Source organism: Blastomyces gilchristii, assembly GCF_000003855.2.
Source record: "Blastomyces gilchristii SLH14081 genomic scaffold supercont1.2, whole genome shotgun sequence".
Classification (NCBI taxonomy): Eukaryota; Fungi; Ascomycota; class Eurotiomycetes; order Onygenales; family Ajellomycetaceae; genus Blastomyces; species Blastomyces gilchristii.
The window spans coordinates 1,197,680-1,210,930 of record NW_003101681.1 but is presented as its reverse complement, the minus strand read 5'-3'; the positions used below and the strand labels follow the sequence as shown (position 1 = coordinate 1,210,930).

At 45.9% G+C, this 13,251-nt stretch overlaps 5 protein-coding genes across 6 annotated transcripts; 2 read left to right on the top strand and 3 right to left on the bottom strand.

The window, feature by feature from the left end:
* Positions 1–1,574: 1,574 nt before the first annotated feature.
* On the top strand, positions 1,575–4,508 carry BDBG_00997 (uncharacterized protein). The gene is made up of 3 exons (XM_002628043.2): positions 1,575–1,923; positions 2,083–2,209; positions 2,398–4,508. Exons 1-3 carry the CDS (start codon positions 1,738–1,740, stop codon positions 2,466–2,468), a joined length of 384 nt encoding a protein of 127 aa, XP_002628089.1. The 5' UTR covers positions 1,575–1,737; the 3' UTR covers positions 2,469–4,508.
* On the bottom strand, positions 2,919–7,673 carry BDBG_00996 (protein CFT1; the record flags this gene model as incomplete). The annotated part of the gene is made up of 9 exons (XM_002628042.1): positions 2,919–3,403; positions 3,469–3,616; positions 3,676–4,129; positions 4,190–4,265; positions 4,326–4,524; positions 4,593–4,952; positions 5,022–5,195; positions 5,253–5,566; positions 5,672–7,673. 9 exons carry the CDS (start codon positions 7,671–7,673, stop codon positions 2,919–2,921), a joined length of 4,212 nt encoding a protein of 1,403 aa, XP_002628088.1.
* Positions 7,674–8,048: 375 nt separating this feature from the next.
* BDBG_00995 lies at positions 8,049–12,491 on the top strand. Of its 2 annotated transcripts, XM_031720143.1 has the most exons (5): positions 8,049–8,848; positions 8,924–9,707; positions 9,793–9,931; positions 10,057–11,421; positions 11,485–12,491. In XM_031720143.1, exons 1-3 carry the CDS (start codon positions 8,293–8,295, stop codon positions 9,806–9,808), a joined length of 1,356 nt encoding a protein of 451 aa, XP_031576188.1. In that variant the 5' UTR covers positions 8,049–8,292; the 3' UTR covers positions 9,809–9,931; positions 10,057–11,421; positions 11,485–12,491. The 2 variants fall into 2 exon arrangements, with proteins under 2 accessions (XP_031576188.1, XP_002628087.1); XM_002628041.2 differs by having other exon boundaries at positions 8,924–9,931.
* BDBG_00994 (uncharacterized protein) lies at positions 10,861–11,922 on the bottom strand (the record flags this gene model as incomplete). The annotated part of the gene is made up of 2 exons (XM_002628040.1): positions 10,861–11,767; positions 11,834–11,922. The coding sequence occupies 2 exons, from the start codon at positions 11,920–11,922 to the stop codon at positions 10,861–10,863; spliced, it is 996 nt and encodes a 331-aa protein (XP_002628086.1).
* Positions 12,146–12,807, bottom strand: BDBG_00993 (uncharacterized protein; the record flags this gene model as incomplete). The annotated part of the gene is made up of 4 exons (XM_031720142.1): positions 12,146–12,201; positions 12,259–12,323; positions 12,388–12,446; positions 12,505–12,807. The coding sequence occupies 4 exons, from the start codon at positions 12,805–12,807 to the stop codon at positions 12,146–12,148; spliced, it is 483 nt and encodes a 160-aa protein (XP_031576187.1).
* Positions 12,808–13,251: the final 444 nt, after the last annotated feature.

The window sequence follows — 13,251 nt, the reverse complement described above, 5'->3', positions numbered from 1 at the left end:
CTCCGCATGCTGCAGAATCGGCCCGTTTTGGGCCCCGTATTATCACGTGACTTGATAAGTCAGCGATGATTTATCTTGTAGATAATTGTTGGGGGTCCCGAGTTGATCGGCCCTTCTACCAGCAGTGCGCTGGTGGTGACTGAGCTCTTTTGCCCCAGTAGCCTACAGGTTATGAGACCGTTTAGCATGAGCCCCGCTGTGGTCAACATGCATGGGTTCAATCCCAGGATGAACTTAAGAATAAAAAATCCCAAAACAAATATCCCGGACATTTAAACAGTGCCAAGAGACATCCTAGGAGTGTGCCCTAGGAGTGAGCCCTTGAAAGAATGAGCCCTAGGAGTGAGTCCAAAAAGAAAGACCACTGAGAGGAGCCACTAAGAGGAGCCACTGAGAGGAGTCACTGAGAGAAGTACTCTGTGGTAGCTGGTCTGAGGGGGGGTGTTGGGGGTCCCGGGTTGATCGGCCCTTCTACCAGCAGTGCGCTGGTGGTGACTGAGCTCTTTTGCCCCAGTAGCCTACAATAATTGAAGACAGGCCCTGGAACTAATTGTGTCTCCTTAAAGCTAATGGTAGCCAAGGAAAAGCAGGCCCACTTCAAAATTATCAAGTACAATGCTTTTCCTCTTCCCTACCCCCGCCTGCTTGGTATCGGAAGATGCCCCTATCCCAGTTGAGGCTGCAGAGTTCAATGTCCGCCTTACGGAGTACTACTTCCAACACTATTATTACCGTGGGCTGCTCGTCAATATTGAAATGAGCGGGGCCCTTCTTACGTTTTGGTCGCGTGGCTCTGTGGTTCCACAGTCCCAGTTTATGAGATTGAAGCTTTCCCTATATTAACGAACTACCTTATATTTCCTCCAAGCAAGAAATTTTGCTTGCCCCCCAAGGATGTGCAATTTCAGAGTGCGAGTCCATAATGGCGGTCGCTATTAAACACTCAGGGAACCACGCAGGGACGTGAAAAGCCAAAGAACTAAGTGTGAAACTGAGAACACGCAAGACTCCAGCATGGGATCACTCCAATGCAGCTGGCAACAAAAACCAAGCTGCATCGTGATGGTCTAGATAATCAGCCTGTCATTCGTTGCTAAATCTCCTGGCAAGTTCAAAAATTATTGGCGGATTTTGAAATATACATACGGTATCGATTGGGGTGATTATCTACTGGGTGATATGTGGAGCGCTGTTAAGGGTGGTGGTATCATCTTGCTGGTCTCTCGCGGTCTCCATTTGAGTTATAAGATCGCTCTCGCTACACTCATGCAGTTGCGAGGGGCATCTCTCTTTAACAACACGTAATTGGCTTCTCTACTTGCCCAGGCTAGTGTTTGGCCATGATCAGGAGAATCGTGAATTCTTGATAAACCATTCCAGGATAGTTAATCAATTCTTCAGGCACGAAGAATTTCATAAGTCTGAGTGCAACTACAATGATATGCGTGAATATATTTACAGACTATGTTTATGCAGACGAAGGGCTTCTCCTTGAACACATAGTTAAGGGTAAATCACGACAAAAGGCTGTATTGCATACTTTTATGTATAGACAGCGAAATCTTCGGAAAATCTGTTATCACGTGAGTAAATTCTTGGCGCTTCCGCGCTGTTTTTCCGCCATCGCTATTTCCGCCCCCTAACCTATGTAATCTACAATCTACATCCAACTCCGAGCGGATTCCCCGTACATATTTTTTATCCACCATTCATCCCTCCTAAAAACAAATAGCGACAATGTTTCGCTCTTTGATACCAAAATCCACTCGAACTCCTCTCCCCCCATCATCATATCTTAGACAAAACCCCTTAAAATATACCTTCGCATCACCACTAACCCGACGAACGCTCACCTCAACGCCTCCACGACTCAATGATAATAGCACGCAGCATTCCACAACTACCAATGCACCTTCCGCGCATGTAAGTCCCTCAATTATCTACTTCTTTTTCAATTTTTTTGCACTTCCGTACGGCCTTACTGTTTCCGTTTTCTATTTCGCTATTTTATTTTATTTATTTTTTATCTAACATGAAGTGATAAACGCGCTGGCGCGTTCGTAATACAATTGGTTTTGACAGACAAGTATATACAAAAACTTCGGCGGGGCCTTTGCAAAAGTTTTCCTAGGCGGCGTACTCACATACCAAATTATCTATTGGGCATGGGTGAGGCTGGAGGTTGATGAGGAGAAGGTTATCAGGAATAGTAAGTTTTAAAAACTCTCTCAACTTGCTATTGCGTTTTTATTTTCTCAAAATTTATGCCTTTGAAATTTTGTATTTCAAATATAACCCTTCCTTTTCTTTAGGAAGTATTTAAAAGAGAGCTGTAGAAAAAGACCAAGTTGCTGATGATGCTTATCTTTTCCCCCTTCCTCTTTGTTTTCTCAATAGAGGAAATAGCTGAGCTAGAAACTAAGGCGCGGGAGTTGTCGGCGACGCTAAAGACGAAGAAGAATGATTGATTTGCCAAGGTGATGGATGGAGCTTTAATAATGTGTTAAAATTTCCAGGAACGGATATCACTGCGGCTGGAAGCTAAGGCGGCTTGTATATTATATTACTTTTTCTCTTTCGTGTTTTTCTTCTTCACTTGTTGAATATTATCCATGGATATGATCGGGTATCACGAGATGCTGATTGGGTTTGTAGGCGATGGTGATGTTGAGATACCAATGCACCGACCCTTTGCTATCTATTGTATATTCTGCTTTTGGGGATCGATGATTACGACACAGACTAAACATCTAAGGCTACTTTGCATTGATACAATGGTGAAGTCCTGATTCCATGACTTCTGTATTATATTCTCCTGCAAATAACCCGCACAAATACATGTATGTGCCCATATACCCAACGAAACACACGACCTAAGCAGCATCAATCATTGAAGGGGTAAGAAACTTAGAGCATATTCACAAGTATCCCAATCCTCCCTTCCCAATTGCCTCCAGGTCAGCACGAATCTCCCATATATCTGCACCGACCCGATGCGCAATCTCCGCCTTTCGCTGCGTGCCCAAATCAAGCCATCTATGTAGCAGGTCACCATCAACCATACCCCGTCCACCAATGCCATCGCTCTCAATAGCTCGGAACGCACGGGGGTTGAGCCCACAAGGGTGCTCGAGCGTATTGATCAACTGAGATTGCAAGGCGGAGAGTCTTCGGTATGCAGTTTCAGAAAGTGGAGTGATGAGTGCGATCGACCCGGTTTCCGATGTTACAAGGACGTGATAGAGCGGCCCGGAGGAATCGAGTTCCATCATGTCTGGGTTGGCGTCTGGTCCCTGAGCTGATGGAATTATTGTTCGGGGGAGTAAGGTCATGGTTGAGGCAAAATGGCCCGTGTGAAAGGTGCTGCGGTGCAGTAATCTGTCACCCTTGGAAGACCCAGGGTCTTTTGGGAGGTTTTGTCAGAATAACTTTCATCAAATTAGCGAAAAGGAACTGTTTTTGTCTCACCTTCAGGATCATACTGCAGAACATGTATGTTGCAGTCATCATCAGCGACCAATATGTATAGACGTTTTCCATCAGGAAGGAAGTCAGCGGCCATCACTTGGAGCGTGCCGTCATCCTTACTGAAAAGAGATAGCTTGTATGGCTCCTCCTATAAATTTGCGGTTAGACATTTATGCTGCATCGGGGTATAGCAGCGGATAAACTTACCGAATACCCTGCAAACCAAATGCCCTTCAAAGCGTCTCCCATGATGCACATCCCCGTACCCTTGAGCTCTTTAAGAACATTAACGTAGCATTGCATATCCATGAACGCCACCGGTAAAAGGCTACCATCCTCTTTGAGGCCTCTGACTATGCACTTCTGGCCCTGGGCAGCAATCAAAAACCCTTGACCACCAATTCCTGAGAGAGATGTCACAGCGCCCTTAACCTCTTCCTTGGCGATTAACTTGAGCTTCCGGTTGGTCTCTGGTCTGTCAACCTCAGGAACGACTTCGATGACTTCGAAAATGTAAATGCAACCACGTGCAGCAATGTCCTCTCCTCGCGTGACTGCTGTACCTACTGCAATCATATCCCTACGTTCATGCGTAATTTCCGATACCTCAAGGTCCAGGCATTTAACACACATTATACGCTCCGCAGTTCGCAAAGTATGACTAGAACGTGTGTTAAAATATTATATTGACGAATCGAATATATGCTCCAAATTTCCTTACCTATCGATAATCGACCACGTCCTCGGACTTAATAGTTTAACACTCCCCTGATCGATTTGGGGGAGGAAGGATATCACTAAATTTATTTTTTGGATTAGCAATAACTGCCTTCACGTGAACATGATTGCGATCATACCTTCGTTTCGCCATTCAGGATGGATTTCATCATCTTCAGGCAGGTTGAAGTCGACTTTTTGGCTGGTTCCGATAACGTATGTTTCTGACGAGGAGGAATACTCAACAATATCTACCTGTTCGCCGAGGCCAATTTTTCGTGTGGCCCACGAGCCATCAAAATGAGTGTTTCTGGGAAATCGACACATCCGCACAACATTCTAGGTGATGAACATAAGTTACTTGTTCATACGCTTGGACGGAAGACAGAAGAAAGAAAGAGACTTACATCAGCATCGACATAGACAAACCCTCTCTCACATGCGGGTATATTAAAACTGCTCAACGAATGGACTGTCTTGCCCCGGAGGTTCAGAACATGTGGAATGCTTGTGGATGATTTTATTACGAAGCAAGGAGAATTTCCGGGCATAAACACAGTTCGATAGCCGCAAACATCCCCTAAAACGCGGAGTGGTTTCGGCAGCGCACCGATGTGGGAACTATCTTCCACGTTTGATCCGGCATGGAATTTCGGGAAATGATGATTGATGGTTTTCAGAAAGCGCAAATCAGACGATTTCTTTTCAGTGGAATGGGTAGTATGGTATGGCTCATACAATATGAGGTCGTTGTTGCTGGATCGCAGCTAATTTTGTGAGGTTGGTAAGTTTTAAGGTTGGATAAAATCTCACGTCTCGAGAATGAGATAACTCACGATTAGGTACGGGGTTCGGCTAACAGAGTCCCCAATATCTGCGACCAGTATTTCCGTTAAGCTCTCACGATATGTTGCTCGTTTTGGAGGTGGCTCTGTTGAAAGTATTTGCGGCAATAGGTCAACACATTCCGCAGTGAACACAGGCTCCTTTGCATTTGGGAGGTGGAATATCTTCAAGCTTAGTTAGTTTATTTTAATCCTAGGCAATTCAATACGAGCAATCCTTACATGAAGTTTGGATTCAGAGCTAAGGAGGAACAAAAGGACGTTGTCGGATAGTTTTCTGCTGGGCGCTGTTTCATAAGACATGAACGACCGATACTTATCTTGGTAAAGCGATCCTGAAATCCATGTTGTTGAATTAATGATGCCATCAGCTTCTATCTCATCTAAGTCGCCAGACCCATCCGCTTGAAGAAGCAGTACCGATTGGTCGTCGCGGATAATAAGGACGTATGGATCGGCGAAACTCGCATGCACGACATATTTTTCCTCGCTCATATCTTCGTCCCACACCGGGAATATTTGAGCAAGACCAAGACCTAGCTACCAGTCAGTGATATCATATTTAAAGCTAACGATATTGATCGTGAGATAAGGAGGGGGAAAAGTTTGACATCAATAACAAAAAAAGTCCGTGAACTTACCACTATCGTAACTCCGTACTTCACCTTTAAGAACTTGTACCACTCTAGTTCCGCCTGCGAGTGTTCCAATGTCAATAGTGCGATCTTCGTTAGGGTTAAACTCGGACGCTTTAGTCTCTTCTAGCCCTCCACTGCTCATTGTGTACACAACTGATTTCTCCTTGTCCGAGCCTTTGGACTTGGATAGCAGAAGGTAATGGTCATAGTTGCTGCTAGCATTCAGCGGAAGCGACCCGCTTTGCGAAGGCAATTTGGGGTCTTTAACATGCACAGACCATGCCCCATCTGTGTCCTTGATCATCAACGAATCGATGACGTAAGGATCTATTTCACGCCTGAGTATTGTAAGGCCGCCAGCTTTGCCATATCCCTGAGTTGCAACAAGCTCTAAATTCGTTGATAGGCTGGAGACAGGCTGGCGTTTGTCCTTATCTCGGGAGCCAGCGGGCCTACCGAGGGTCAAGTCTCTCATTGGGCCTAAATTCCACAGACGATCATGGATTCGAAAAGTATAGTCGTTGAGGTTAGTACCTTTCACGGATAAAGAGCCGCGGGCTTTAGCTCCTGTTGGAACTGGTGTTGCATATAGGTCATCTTCATATATATCCTCATCATCTTCTTCTTCCTCATCAGAGGAGAGCTCGGCGATGTTATCGTCGCCCGCTCCTTGTACCGGTGGATCCTTTGGTCTAGTAGATGGCCTTGACCATCCGATAAGAACCGAATCGCTTTCCTCGCTGCCGAAAAATATCTTGCCTCTACCGAGTGGAACCGAACAAGACGGCCTCGCTTTTAAAAGAGAGCCTCCCGCCAGGTCGGGGACTAGCCGTAGAGATATTCCAGATACCGATCGTCCGTCAAGTTTGAAACTAAGTACCGCCATTTTACCATTGAGTAATACCAGTAACATGTCGCCATTTTCCGTTCCCAGTTGTTCCACAATAGAGCCCTCCAGGCGCATTTCCAAATCAGATTGATCGGCCATGGAGAAACTAGATGCTTCCCTAGCGAACTCATTGACACCCACAGCGTTGGTCTTGCCTGCTTGGTCGATATGGACGAGTTCGTTGGTCCCGATTAATAACGCTCCTCCAACAGGCGGAGGGAGCGCAACAACCTTGAATAAATCGTTTGGGAGGCGGGAAACTGAGAGTAAGGTGGTAGACGCGCGCTGTTCTAGATCTAGCGTGAAAACCGAGTAAAAGACTACGTCTTTTCGATCATGTAATAGAGCAGAAGATGTAGCCACTTGTGAATATAGTATTCCAAAGGTAGGTTCCCGATATTCGTATAAAAATGCTAGACTTATCGGGTGAAGCATTGCGGGTTCTAGTGCTGCTATCGGGAGAACAAAGGAGGATGCATAAGGAGTGTGGAACGCTAGTCCATTGGACTTTTTTGCCTCGTCTTGTCCTTCTGCCGTATGGTTCGTATCCCTGGGGGGTTCTTCAACGTCCGAATCAAAGTCATCCATAACCAGGTCATCGCCCACCTGGTGGAAGGGCAAAATAGCCAAGTTCTTTTTCCCAAAGTTGAGTACCGCGCACCTGCTGCTCGGATCAACTGTCAAATGGCTGGGACAGTTCGCAAGATTCGGAGTCCAAGGGCTAATGTGCACATCATCCCTCTCGTAATAATGAATGGATGTTGTAGCAATTTTGTGACGTTCAGGATCCCATTCAATGAGACTAAGTTTGGCGTTCCGGGTTCCAACAAGAACAGCTTCTCCACCGCTTTTAGAGTTGAGTATTTTCACACGACCCAGATCGGTAATAGTACCCGAGAGAGCATATTCAGCCACCAGCACTAATTTGGTGTACTGTGATCTGGTTTTCTCATCTGACTGGCCAGGAGCAGATCCGTAGACGACGTTAACAAGGTTAAACACCTGGAGAAGGGTAGATTTTGCCACTATCAAATTGTTGGACGTTCCCGAAAGAAAGGGGACGGACAAAGCATGCGTTACCCCTGAAGGGGCCAGCAGCTCCGTATAACATTGCATGTTTAGTGGGCATTGGAGTGGACTTCGAACTAAAATGTTAAACTCGCATTGCGAAGTCCAGGCAGAAAATATGCTATCGCACCATGAGAGTTATTGAAACGGGGCAAGCGGAAGAAACACAATCATATATCAAACAAGATGCAATGGGTGAGGTAGGTCGTAGAGCCGCAGGTTATTCTCTGGCGTTGAATATTTGAAGCTTCCATTTTCGTCCAGCTCTCGGCCAAGACGGGAAATTCCCCAATTCGGCTTAGCATCATCCAGGAACCTCTCTTCAGTTATTTGAGTTTCACGCTAAACTATTTTTATGCCAAATCACAATATTGGCACGTGATATCGCGTTTTATGACGACAGCCATCTTGATATCAAGTTCCGAAAAAACGAACACCACCCTAGATTTTATGGGATATTCATGGTCCATAAACATGCGGAATATTGAATTGTTGGAAATTTAGAGATATGATTGCTTTCATGCTCTCTCTACCTTCGATGAATCTCTATTTGGATTACTCTTCCTAACAGAGCACTACTCCGCGCCAGTCACTTTTAACTGGGCCTACTTGCCTAGGTCGCGAGTCCATATATATCCGCCCTCGAATTTTTGTACAACTTTTCGATATGGCATTACTACAGTCTTCTTTGATATGGATAGTATATGCGATCGTTGTTGTCATACTCATCGCCGTGGCGTCCATTTTCTTTTACACCTACCAGACCCCTCGTGAAAGGTCGGCATCTGTCACGACGGCATGCATATTCACCCTCACAGCTTTACTAGCAACAGTTCTTTTACTACCAGTCGATGTGGCTTTGGTGTCTTCTACCAACTTGCCCAAGGAAGGGAGACGAAAGTCCTGGGCGACGCAGGATGAGGTCGACAAGATTACCTTTTCCTTAACAGTTACTTATTACTTCCTTTACTCTCTCGACGCGGTGCTTTGTCTAGTGGTGGTGCCTTTCACATACTTCTGGTATGAAGAATATGATGAAGTAGCAACTGAAGAGGGTTTGCAGAGTTGGAGGAAAAGATTCTGGGGTGCTTTCAAATACACTATAGCTTTTATTCTGCTAACAGTTATCCTATTTCTGGTTGGATTCTTCGTACCTGTGGCACGAAACAGGGACGCGCCAAATTTTGATCTCGACTACTTCAAAAAATTGCTCACAGAAAATCGTACGTTCTCTCAAGATTTCTATGAAAATAATAGATATGAGCATAATTAGAGCCATACTAACATATCAATTTTAGATGGAGAACGAGCATTAACCTTTGCGCTTGGTTTGCTCATCACAATCGGGATTTTGGTGTACGTCTTGTATACATCTGCCGGCCTGGCCTTGCTCCCCGTCACTTTTATCAAGTCGGCTCCAGCCATTTCCAGTCCAACTCTCAGTGCCAACACAGCGTCACGCCTGGAGGAGAATATAGAACGCCAGCGCCAGCTGGAAGGCCGCTGCGGTGGAGATCCAGATCGACTACCTTCGAAACAGCGAAGAGAACTCGATTCCTTGGTGCGCGAAGAGCGGACCTTACGACGAAGGCAGCGCTTATCAGAGGAAGCTCGCCGGGAAAGGGGAAGTTGGCTCCTGAAAGCATGGTTTAAGATTTCGGCCGTCTTCCGCCCACTTAAACTTCTGGGTGGCCTTCTTTTACTTGCTATTGCTATGTTGGTGTGGGTCTCTATGCTCCTAACCAGTATCGATAAGGTGATGAATTCTGTATGCAAACAGCATTGTGGCTATATCCTCGGGAAAAACAACATCTTCAATCCGGTGAACTGGGTATTTGTCCAGTCTGCCAAGGTTTTTCCGGTTGACTACATCCTCTTCATCCTCCTGGTCCTCCTCTTCTTCTGCAGTTCTGTCGTTGGAATTGCCACCATAGGAGTACGCTTTTTATGGGTCAGAATATTTCAGGTCCGAAAAGGCCACACGTCTCCGCAGGCGCTCCTTATCGCGACGGTGATGCTGACCCTGATCGCACTTGCACTCAATTACTCCATCTCGATGGTTGTCGCTCCACAATATGCAACGTACGGCCCGCAGACCTTCTGTGACCACCCACCTAAGCACCCCGGGGAACAGCCAGACTGTACTGACCTTGAACCCCTAATCAAGCCCTGCTCAGAACTAGCGGAGAACCCCTCCGCCAAGGAAATCTGTACACCCACGGTCGTCACTACATTTTTGAACCGTATCACGTTGAATTTCACGGTTTTCGGTATCGTCTATTTCTGGGCGCAATTCGTCTTTCTCGGTAAGTGAATACATTCCTTAACCCTAATATATGCTTCCCGGACGGCCGCTATATTTTCACAAAATTTAGAAGCCCAGTGAAATACTAGTTGACTAACCACACCACACCTCGTCCGCTTTACATAGGATTCTCTCTCCTTATCTTCCTTACCACGATAATCCGGACTCCAAAGTTGGATGAGCAGCAACTCGATGAGGACGTGGAAGAAGCAGAGGAAGAAGGCTTGTTGGCAAGTACAGGGAGGAGGTTTGGAGCCACATGGGAAGATATAACAGGGCGAGCGAGCCGATCGCCCCAAGTTTCCGGCTCCGCCGGTCGAGGAACCCGTGAATGAATGGAAACGGTGGTAGAAAAGGAGAATATTGAATATGCCGAGCATTTCTTGCACTTCTTTCCTCGGATAAATCTCGTTTGTATTTGTATTGTTGGCGACTAGTTCAAACTTTGGAGATGTGATAGTACGCTAGAAATCATCTCATGTGGTTTCCCATACCTGAGTAACAATACAGCTTTGGATGGTTTGGTCAAGGACAGTTTAAGGTTGGGTTGGATGGTAAATTATGCGGCGGAAGACATGTAAATTTTCTCACTAGTACGGTTATGGGTTATTTCACTTGGTTGGCTGGGAAGTTATTTATTAGGCAGAGTTTTAGGCTTGGGTTTCCCAAGGTATTTTCAGGCTAGGATCAGAAGTGCGGTACAGAAACACGCAGATATTTGACTCATTGTTTAGCTCTAGAGCTCAAAAGGGTGGTCTACATTATTTCGTACGTTAGGTTTTCGTTGGATATCGACATGAATCAGATACTGAACCTAGCAAGAAAAAAATTGTACAACGTAGTGAAAGAAAGCAACAAATCGCAGAGAAAAATCAAACATGAAACCCCAAAACTCTACTCAGCCAACGTCAGGAAATAGAAAACGGAACATCATGATTTATCCCTCTCAAACTTAACCTTCCTATGAGCTCTCTCCTCCGAATCTCCCTCTTCAACATGCACCTCTCGCCAACAACGAGCGCAATACAACAATTCCAGCTCGCAGTCAATGCATTTTATGCTAGCATCATCGCTGCAGATACAACACCAAAATGGCTTCAGGTTATCACTGATGTCCTTCCAGCGCCGACTGCGTTGGCTGCTAGTGATGTGGATAGGGTTTTCCGCAGGCACGAATGTAGGCGCAGAGGGGAGCTCTGGTGAATTAGGGTCGGGATTGGGCTGAGGTTCCTGAGGTGGTGGGGAGCGGAGTGCTGATGGGGTTGAAGGAAGATCAAGGATTGATGTTAGGAAGGTTGAGTGTGGTGGTTTAGTTGTCTCAGTGTCCGATTCCGTATTTAATACGGCTTGTTTTATGTTCCCTGCCGCATACCGAGTTGATAGGTCTTCTGTCTCTGTCCCCGGCGAGTCCGCCATTTTTAGTTCATCAAGAACCCTTTGGAGATAATCATCAGCGTCTTTATCATCAGCGTCTTTATCTTCCGAACTGTGGTCGGTATCAATTGCTTTGATGGCCCCCGACTGCGATGGACGACGCTCACGATGAGTTTTTAGGTCCCTATACTGAGAAGAAGAATCCAAAAACTGTTTGGATTTCTTGATTAAATTTTCAACATCCTCCCCGTTGTCCACCTCCCGGGACTGCTCCCAGATCTTGCTCTGGAGGTCTGAAAGTAAACCTTCTATTTCATCCCCGGAGTTGATAAAGGAATCCAGATCGCCTTGCTGGAGCTCAGATTTTCCAAACGAAGTGGATGTACCAAGGCCAATGAATCGTGCAGACAAATCAACGCTTGGTTGATCGTCCACGTCTGTGTCCGATAGTTCAAATGGAAGGCTATACAGCGTCAATCAGAACCATTATTCTGTACAACTAGATTAAACTGCTAGAGTGTTTACGAACGTTGTTCGTCCCAGCTGGACGGTGGAAGGTTTTAGAGCGTTTAAGCGCTCCAAAAGCGCAGCATCATCTTTGGATGGTTTACTCTCCATAATTCATATATGGTATCCACAGTATATAGTATAGCAGGCCGAACAGCAAGCAGAAGCAATTGCAGAGTCAGGATAGCACAAGACAAGTCGACTGGCAGAATAACTCAAGGCGGTGAGCCGCCACCTTGGGCAAAGTCTTGGCGGAACAAGCCAATCGAACCCTGTGTACTCCGTACTGTACTATGCTCGAGTAGAGTAGCTACGGATATCCAGGATACTGCTTTTAATCCACCCGGAGGAGTGCAAGAGCATCTTCAAAAGCTCTCACAACATTCGCATCTGCAGGGCAGGGTGTCAGTATGTATTGTATTGTTTTCCGGCGGCCCATGACCATACAGTGTTTCTTTTTTTCTTCCAATTTAGCTTCAGAATTCTGGGCAAACCCCATTCGTGTTTTGAACCTTGCCAAATAGATGGGTTAGCTTCTTCATGTCTTCGCGGGAGGTATCTTAGGACAGAACCTACCTCTTGTATGCTCTATCTTCATCACGGTAGGCTGTCGTTTGTGACCAGGCGATGAACATCTGCCGTATATCGTTAATGTCTACTGTGTCTCTGGAGAAGAAAATATACAGCACCAACCTCAAGTAATTCGGCAGTTTCTCTCTGTAGAACCATTTCTGCCTGGGATCTTTCATCCATCGCATCTGTAAACTTTTTCTGCAGCTGTTCCCAGTCACAATCGCGAAGGGAGAGCGCCAATTTCTCATATCCATTGACTACTCCATCCTCGGTTTTAGGGCCGATATCCTTACGGAGATGTTCTGTGCTTGTTTCAGGATTTTGAGTATTAGAGCCCGCATCTAGGCTTTCTTTCCTGGGCACTGAATTTACAGCAACCGGGCGAGGTATAAGCGATGGTGAGCTGCAGTGGTCATTCGACATGGCGATATGATATCCCTGTGTTAAAAAGCACACCGCTTTATGCCTCGATGGTCACGATGACTTCAAAGCTTGCTCAGACTAAGCCACGCCCGTACCGTACCATACACCTAGGCAATATATATCAGCGAGAACTAATAACCACTTATACTGATATAACTTCCACTGTTTGTCGTCTTTTGAACTGTCGACATGATCTCCCAATGTGACTTGCAAGGCGTTGCCCACGAGGAAGGAGAGTTTGCAGGAAGCAAATATAGGTGCAAACAGTGCAAACAGTCTTTAGCTATCAGGTGACATCATCCAGAGCGGTTCCAGCACGCTTTAGGCACCTTCACCTTCGTCCATTTCGAGTCACCAAATAACATCTAAATGTACGGTCTACGGCCGGCCTGCTTCTTGTTTTTTCTATGGATTTAGTTGGAAATATATGGATATTTTTAAGTA